Source organism: Marmota monax, unplaced genomic scaffold, assembly GCF_021218885.2.
Source record: "Marmota monax isolate L192 unplaced genomic scaffold, Marmota_monax_Labrador192_F-V1.1 WCK01_AAM20220418_F8-fsc00001, whole genome shotgun sequence".
Lineage (NCBI taxonomy): Eukaryota > Metazoa > Chordata > Mammalia > Rodentia > Sciuridae > Marmota > Marmota monax.
This window is the reverse complement of record NW_026693777.1, coordinates 717860-727051: the sequence shown is the minus strand read 5'-3', so window position 1 is coordinate 727051 and position 9192 is coordinate 717860. Positions and strand designations below refer to the sequence as shown.

Sequence of the window (9192 nt, the reverse complement as noted above, 5' to 3'; positions counted from 1 at the left end):
GAGAACAGAGTTTCTAAAGGCAGGTCTGAGAAGGGCTTTATCCTAGTGTCAGGGCCAACATGGAGACTGGGTTCTGCATGTGCTTCCCTGATGTTCCTTCATCAAGTTTATAAAAATTACTAACTAAAATCCACATCCATGCTGTCAAACCCACCCTTTCCTGTTGAAGATCAAGGTTCCCAAATCCTTTCTCTGTTTATAACCTAAACCAATATTTTAGCAACTCTGATTCTGTTTAACTTTGTCCAAGACCTTAGCCCACAGGGAGAAAAAAAGTTTCCTCTTTTCCATTAAGTATCTGTGATGGGTTTGGTTTAGCTCCTGATATTGAAAAGGATCTTCAGCCCTTTACCTAATTATGGTGCCCAAGTACAGGAACCTTATATCATTGATGCCTGATATCCTGCCAAGTACCAGGCTCTAATGTGGAACCTGCCTTATTTCTAGATCTCCTCCTACCCTGATTAAACTCAGAATGAATTTATACTTGAGACAAAACAGCAAAGACACTGGCACAGAGGGAAACAAAGTGCTATTAAGCCTCCACCACCTTCTTGATTTAACTACTCCTCCCAGAACACAACAGAACATGATCAATCCTACACACCTATAAATATTATTTGGTTACTGCCAACAAGCCTTGAAAAGGGAGAGCCAGGAATTTTGGCCAAGGGTGACATGTGCAGGCCTCCTCCTTCCCTTGCAGCAAGTTACCCAATAGGCAGCTTGGGCATGTGGTTAGGGCACCACCATGCTGGTTGCAGCATGAGCACTGCACAAGATGTTTACTGAAATAATGTGGTTCAAAAGTGTGTGTGTGTGTGTGTGTGTGTGTGTGTGTGTGGTTCTTGTGAAGAAAAATCAAAACTTTGTTGGACTTGTACATATTTTACAGCATAGTGTTTAAAAATTCCTTTAAGGGAGGGACAACTCTCTTCAGGGCTCAAAGTCTCTAATTCTGACTCTGCCTGCCAGCAGCAGCCCTGCACATCCTGGATGGACACACTCTACCCTCAGCCTTCCCAGGAGCAGAGACCCTCTGAGGCCAAGGGAGCAGAGAGCAGGAGCCTTCCCCCAAACCACCATTAAAACATCATACCTTGACTGGAAAAACAGCTTTTAAATGTGTGGCCTATGGACTTTGTTTAGCCAAAAGACAAAATTGCATTGTTTGGTTTTCATAAAAGTTTTGATGTGAAAATTTTCACATCAAAATACATTTTCTAATTTGTATTTTCCTTTAACAATGGAAGATCAGCACTGAACTCAAAATGCCATGTGGCAAAGATTGATGACCTGAATAGAAGGAAAGCACACTCAGATCTGGGCTGCTGGAGATCCAGCCACTCCCCTTCAGACTCACAGGGCAGCTTCATTCTTCAGGGAAACCTGCCTGGCCTCTATGGAGGGTATTTGTACTTGAGATCCTTTAAGGCTTTGATCCTCATTAAACCGCAGAATTTGTAGCAAAGGGAGCACACTATAGCTTTGAGAGACTATTTTCACTACCCTGTGAAAGGTAGTGACAGCTATTTTTCTATAGAAAATAGCAATAGCATGAGGGCTCCAGGTTCAGGGAATTGGGGAAGGTATAGATGGTTACTAACCACCGAAGGAGAGAAGAAGAAAGCCTGAGATTGGATGTAGAATGTACAGTCAGAGGGCAGAGAAAATAGCTCAATGGTAGAGTGCTTGCCTAGCATAAACAAAGGCTCTGGGATCAATACTAGCAACACACACACACATACACACACACATTCAGAATGTCACAGAAACCAGGTGCAATAGCCCAAACTTGTAATCTCAGCAACTGGGGAGGCTGAGGCAAGAGGATCACAAGTTTGAGGCCAGCCTCAGCAATTTAGCAAGACCCTAAGCAATTTAGTAAGACCCTGGGGATTTAGCTCAGTGGTGAAGTGCTCCTGGGTTCAATCCCCAATACAAAAATAAAAAAAGAATGTCACAGAAGGATTGTGCATTAGGAGTGTGCCTGCCTTGCTTGGTCTTCAAGGACCCTGCTACAGTTCCTCTCTCTTCCACCCTGGCTATACTGAATGATAGTATCCTGATTCAAAAGTTTAATTTTCAGGGCCCAAAATAATTTAGGTTTAATTGGCCTAGCCAACTGGCACAGGCCCACGATGCTAAGAAAATTGCGCATTGTGGTACAAACCTGTAATTCCTGCTATTTGGAAGGCCGAGGCAAAAGGATTACAAGTTTAAGGCTAGTCTGGATAATTTAGCAAGACCCTGGCTCATAATAAAAAATGTTAAAAATGAGCTAGGGTGTATGTCAATGGTAGATTGCCTCTGGGTTTAATCCCCAATACCATTAAAAAAAAGAAAGGAAGGAAGGAAATGGAAATGGAAGATGTTGGAGCACCTGGTTAACTTACAAAATTTTCTGCACTGTAAAATCACTGGGCACTTCAGGAAGCAGGCTTAGCCTGTACTGAGCATTTCCCACCCAGGAAGAATGTACAAGTGACCTGCAGCCCCACCAGGCCCCACGTTGCTCATTTTCTCATGTGGGTGCTCTTGCCCACAGGGAAGCCCTAGAGGATCATAGTCCATCTTGTCATTCTCTATGGCTACATCCTGAGTTAAAATACAAAGTTAACCTCAAGGTGAAACTTAATTCTTTGTCTTCTGCACTAAAAAGAAAAAAAGGCTTGGGAGAGTAAATTGGGGTACAGCAAGTGCTTAGCATGTACAAGGCCTCTGAGTTCAATCCCTGGCAACCTATACACACTCACAGAACCTCATAACATTAAAATTTGTTTATGTAAGGTTTTAACATTTTTAAAATGTTCAAGGTTAGTTAAAATGTTTGACAATGAAGAAAAATTCAAGCACTGTGAAGGGTCTATAAAGACCTTCCTAAACCAAAAGTCAGACCCTTTTGTTGTCTTCTTCCTTTTTATGTACAAAAAAAAAAAGAAGAAGAAAATTTAAAAAAGAAAGAAAGAAAAAGTGTGCTCATGGTTCTGATTTCCAAGCATATTCTTTTTCACCCAAGTTGTAATGTTTGTTGACTTAAACCATATTGAGCCATATATGAGGGGAGAAAACCTGTTGGTTCACATTATTCAAAACTGTCTCCCAGGGTTGCAGGAAAACAAAAGGTAGTTCCTTGGGAATCCCCACCTCATAAAGATTCAGCACCGCCCTAATTTTTAAAAAGGCATTGTGACAAATCAAGGAACACCTAGGTCTGACTCTTACCACTAGGTGTCACACTAAACAATCAGGAACAGACCACCATATCCTGAATGCTATCAGGAACATAAAACTATCAAAGGCGGTGCAAAGAAATTTATGCCTGAATTTTTATGACTGCAGTCCCAAATCCTCTTCTGGTGTACCTGTTGGTGGTGCTTTTAGAATTCAACATTGCTGTACATTTAAAAAAGATATCCCCAGATAGGGGGAACACCTACTCTTTCTTTTACAGTCTGAGTAGAAAGGATTTAGAGTATATTCCAAATTATAGTGTATTCGGTCTCATTTCATGATTAGTTTTTAAGTGTTAATTTTACAACTTCTTTGGCCAAGTGGTTAATATATTGGGGTAGAAATTAGATGAACTGCCATAGATGCCTGGGTAAATGTCCATGCATTTCAGTTTCTTTTTAGGAAAATGGGAATAATACCTATTTACAAGATTAGTTTTGAGAACTAATAATGTAATACGTAAAGTGTTGGAGTTCTTTCAAAAATTTATAGTATGATATTCCCAAAAGCCTTGGCCATCCTTCCAAAGAAGGATTAAATATGCATTTGTGAACAATACCTTTTTAAGCCACGGAAGACCTTAGGTAGAATTAAGTCCAATCTTATTTTAAACACAAGTATACCAAAAAAGAAAAAAAGTTAAAATGTTAACTGACATCTCCAACTAATATGCAGTTAATTAGAGCTACAACCTAGAATTAAGATCTCCTGTTTAGAGTCACTGTTTTACACTGCCTTTATAATTGTATACATACGCACCAGAAGCCTAAGAGACAACGGAGTCAATCCCAGGGAAGTTTTCCTTTGAACATATGATCATTACTACCTGGAAGTTTTTATTTCTTGATTTTACTTTTTTCCCTCCCCTCATAGTTTGTCTTTAACCCTATCAATTCTGTTTCTCTACATTAAAATATTGAGAGAGGGGGTGAAGATATAAAGAGAAGGGAAAGGCTGGTTAAGGTACAACCAGTCAAGGAAAAGATGACTGCAATTATCTACAGAAATATTTGCAGAACTACGGGGCATTTTTAAAAATATATATTTATTCTTTAGTTGTAGGTGGACACAATTCCTTTATTTAATATTTATGTGGTGCTGAGGATCGAACTCAGGACCTCACGCATGCTAGGTGAGCCCTTTTCCTCTGAGCCACAATCCCAACCCCAGAATCTTTTTTTTTTTAATGATACTGGGGATTGAACCCAGAGCCCCAAACGTGCTAAGCAAATGCTTTACCACTGAGATACATCCCCAACACCATTTGGGCAAATTTGGAAAAAATCCCAACCTGGGGGACTTTATTTTGGCTGGATCAATTCTATAAGAAGCTGATGAACTCAAACCACGCCTTGAGAGCAGGAGGTGGGGTTGGGGGCAGAAGCATCAGTTCTATTTCTCCAGATGAAATCAGAAGATAGTGAACCCAAACCCTTTATCTCTGGAGTGGGTACCCAATGCATGAATGTATCCTACAGCCGCCCTCCTGCGGAGAAGAGGAGCAAGTTGAAGGCAGCAAGAGATGTGGGGGCAATGTTAGGGCTGCCTTCAATCTCCTGCAGGATGCCTAGCAGTTATTTTCTTGTCCTTAAAGGCCAATCTTGGGTAAGGCACTAACCTAGTCCTCAGCTGGGCACCCAGAAGTAGGCTCAGGATCAATTCTCTGCAGCAGCACAGGTAAATCAGACAGTAGGAACTCAATAGTTATTGAGGTATCTGCAACTTCTATTACAAAGATTTTCACAACGTGTGTGTGTGTGTGTGTTAGGGATGAGGTAAAAGTCCCTGCACCATGAGATGAGCCTGATATTGGCAGAAACACTGACGCCTGCGACCTTTTAACAACCAGTATGTCTTTCCCAGCAGAAAGAAGTTTGGGGGAAGCAAATCCCTACACCTAGCCATCATTTCCACCCTTGCGTTTTCAAAAGATCTAAAAACGGAAAGGACCGCAGGTTGGCAAACCCCAAAGAGGAACCGTTCGCCCACCAAGTCTGAGTCCTTAGGATCTCTGCAGCCGACGACCCCAAATCAAAACGATCCTGGGAAACCCCAGGGAAAGAAGCTTTCTTGCAGAGGGACAGGGTTACTGAGTGCAAGCTGCAGGGAAGTACCTCGGGGGAGGGGGCTTGATCGGGAGGACTTTCCAGCCACTCAGCGCTCATGAAAAAGTTCCCAGTACATGACCCCAGTGGCTCATCGCAGGGAGTTTCTCTAATGAACCCCGGCTCGGGGCTTAGGCTTCTTAGCAGAGGACGAGGCCAGTTCTCTTTTTCTGGTCTGACTAGCTTGGAAATTCCCCGCGCCTGACCCCGCCCCGGAGAAATCCCCTGCCAGCGTTATAAGGGCGCCGCGGCGGCGCTGCCGAGCCCACAACAATCCGAACGTGCAGTTCTGCCTGCTAGCGACACTGCGAGGAAGGCAGCGCGCAGCCCACAGCCGAGCGCACCTGGGGACAGCGCCCGGAGCTCTCAGCGCGCCATGTTTCAGCCAGTGGAGCACGCTCAGGAGTGGGCCATGGAGGGCCCCCGGGATGGGCTGAAGAAGGAGCGGCTGCTGGATGACCGCCACGACAGCGGCCTGGACTCCATGAAGGACGAGGAGTACGAGCAGATGGTGAAGGAGCTGCGGGAGATCCGCCTCGAGCCGCAGGAGGCGCCGCATGGCACCGAGCCCTGGAAGCAGCAGCTCACTGAGGACGGAGACTCGTAAGTGTTGCGGGCCCGGATGGCGGGGGTCGGGCGGACGTGCGGAGCAGAGTGGGCGCGCGGGGCCTGCAGCTCAAGCCGCGGGCAGAGGGGCCTCTATTGCCTACGGGTTTTCTGCACCGTTGCGAACCCTTGCAAAACTGCAGAGCTGCGCGTGGGGAAAACGGGAGTTGGCTCGGGCTCCGAGGGCCCAAGGCTGGGCACCTCTGCTTCACAGCCGCCTTGCCACACACCCCCATCCCCCCGGCCCCGACCTCGCGGCCGGGGGCGGGGCGGCGGCAGGGACGCGAAGTCCCCAGTTGCATAAGGCGGCGGGCCGGGAGTTTCTGGGCCGCCGGCGGGCGCCGCGCGGCCTGGAGGGGAAGTACAGGGCGTTCCGGCCGGGCTGGAGGGCGGGGCGGTCTGGCCGGCGCCCGCCGCGGAGGGGGTGGGGCCCGGAAAGTCCCTGGGCGCCTGCCAGGAACACTCAGCTCATAATAACCTCTCGGAAAACACCGTGGCCTCGGCCTCCAGAAACCCCGACCTTGCGCAATCCCCCGCAGCCTGCGCTTCTTGGGCCCCACGCAGTGCACTCACCACCCCTGGGGGGTTTTCCCTCTCTTCCCCTCAGGTTCCTGCACTTGGCCATCATCCATGAAGAGAAGACACTGACCATGGAAGTGATTCGCCAGGTGAAGGGAGACCTAGCCTTCCTCAACTTCCAGAACAACCTGCAGCAGGTGGGCCCCTTACCCCGCCCTGTGCCCTCTCTGACCCCATGGTGGAGCTGGATATATAGTACCCTTGCCCCCAGATCATTTCTAAATTAACACTCCCTGGCCCATACTGCTGTGGCCTTTTTCATTCAAATCTGCCAGCTTCCTAGAGAGTGAAGAAAATTCCATTGGTTTGGTGAGGTCTTTATGACCTGCTGAGAACCTCTGGTATTTGCCTAACCCCCTGTACCTGTCTGGGAGGAGAAGCACCCACAACCAGGAGATGTCTGGGATTCAGGGAATCGAGTGAGTTATGGGTTTGTTTCCGTGGCTCATCCTTCTTTGTATCCTTTTCCATTTGTAGACTCCACTCCATTTGGCTGTGATCACCAACCAGCCAGAAATTGCTGAGGCACTTCTGGAAGCTGGCTGTGATCCTGAGCTCCGAGACTTTCGAGGAAATACCCCCCTACACCTTGCCTGTGAGCATGGCTTTCTGGCGAGCATAGGAGTCCTGACACAGGCCTGCAGCACACAGCACCTCCAGTCCATCCTGCAGGCCACCAATTACAATGGTATGTTTGACTGCCCCATCCAAGGGCAGTTGCCATGGAGAAGGGGTGGGTGGGCCAATTTAAGGAGTAGGGCAAGAGCTTAAATTTCCAGTATTTGAAAGGTTGAGGAAACACGCATTTGACATGCCTGTTTGATGTCCTTATAAAGTTCAATCAGAACCCAAATTCTGAGTTCTTAAATTTCATAAGATATAACCATTTGTCCCATAAAAGAACAGGGGTAAGGTTCTGCCTCATGTGTGAGGGTTGACAAATGACTATACTCTTTGCCTTTTGTTCTTCTAGGGCACACGTGTCTGCACTTGGCCTCTATTCATGGCTACTTGGGCATCGTGGAGTTTTTGGTGTCTTTGGGTGCTGATGTCAATGCTCAGGTGAGTGCTTCATAACCTACAGATGGAGTGAGTCAGGCTCCTCCTCAGTAACACTAAGCATACTCTTTTTGCAAGCAGAAATGCCAAACTCAGCTGTATATATCTCAAATTGCTCTTGGTTTCAGGAGCCCTGTAATGGCCGGACAGCCCTCCACCTCGCTGTAGACCTGCAGAATCCTGATCTGGTGTCCCTATTGTTGAAGTGTGGGGCAGATGTCAACAGAGTAACCTACCAAGGGTACTCCCCATACCAGCTCACCTGGGGCCGCCCGAGCACCCGGATACAGCAGCAGCTGGGCCAGCTCACCCTGGAAAACCTTCAGATGCTTCCTGAAAGCGAGGATGAGGAGAGCTATGACACAGAATCAGAGTTCACAGAGGATGAGGTTAGTTTCCATTAACATCTTCATCACTCTGCCCAAGATAATGAGGGCTATTTTCCTGTACCCTCCCAGGCCCTAGAGCTACTCTCTATTACAGGGCTCATCAGTTTCTCAAACTTGAACCTATTTAACCAGTATCCAAGAGTATGCCTTTTTTTGGTTTGTTTGTTTTGTTTTATTTTAATAGCTTATCCTTTCTCTTGATCCTGGGAATTGAACCCAGACCCTTGTGCATGTGAGGCACCTGCTCTATCACAGAGCTACACCCTAAGCAATAGTTTAGCTTTTTTTTTTAATGAAAGGAGCATTCAAGGAAAATTCCTTCAGCCTGTCAGTTTCATTATATTTGGGTTATGGAGAAGGGATTCCAAGAATACTTCAGTTATTTTCAGTAGCCTCCCTACAACACCCTTGGCCAAGTTCTGCAAGTTTAACATGTCTTTTTTCCTCTTGTTTTAGCTGCCTTACGATGACTGTGTGTTTGGAGGCCAGCGCCTGACATTATGAGTGGAAAATATTGAAAAGAACATGGACTTGTATATTTGTACAAAAGGAGAGTTTTATTTTTCTAAAAAAAGAAAAAAGGAAAAAAAAAATTCAAAGGGTGTACTTACCACCCACACTTCACACTGCCTGTCCCCAAACATTCTGTTGTGGTAGATCAGCCCTTATTTTGTTATTTTTGTGAACTTTTTTATGGGGAAGCAAGAAAGATTGGAATTCAAAGAAAACCTCTTTAAAACTTCACCTTTGTAGGGTTTATGGAGAAGGTTTTGATGAAAGAACTACATTTTATTTATTTTGCTGTTGATTGAATCACTGTTTATTTAGTGGCTGACCCCAGTTGTGTCCTGTCACATGTAATAACCAGGTGTTTGGTGGTGTGGGGTTAAAAGTCACTACCTATCAAGGTTTGTATTACCCTCCTGTAAATGGTGTACATAGTGTATTTTGTTGGTAATTATTTTGGTACTTCTAAGATGTATATTTATTAAATGGATTTTTACAAACAGTTATTCCTGATCATTGTCTTCAAGCTGTCAAGGGACTCCTCCATTCTGAGAGGAGGTAGAGGTGGAGGTAGAAAGCTGTGGGGGAACAGCCTGTTGTGGAACTCTTTCAGAGAGCAGCTTCTCACACTTATACCCATCCTCCCAGCAAAACTTTGCAGGCAGCCCCTGGGCCTGAGTGGGAGGGAGGCTGTCGCAAGCATGAAAGGAAAT

General features: G+C 45.9%; 1 protein-coding gene across 1 annotated transcript; it reads left to right on the top strand.

Moving 5' to 3' along the window:
• The first annotated feature begins 5590 nt into the window (after positions 1-5590).
• On the top strand, positions 5591-8985 carry Nfkbia (NFKB inhibitor alpha). Its single transcript, XM_046461844.1, has 6 exons — positions 5591-5942; positions 6553-6661; positions 7002-7212; positions 7498-7586; positions 7712-7972; positions 8429-8985. The coding sequence occupies exons 1-6, from the start codon at positions 5716-5718 to the stop codon at positions 8474-8476; spliced, it is 945 nt and encodes a 314-aa protein (XP_046317800.1). The 5' UTR covers positions 5591-5715; the 3' UTR covers positions 8477-8985.
• Positions 8986-9192: the final 207 nt, after the last annotated feature.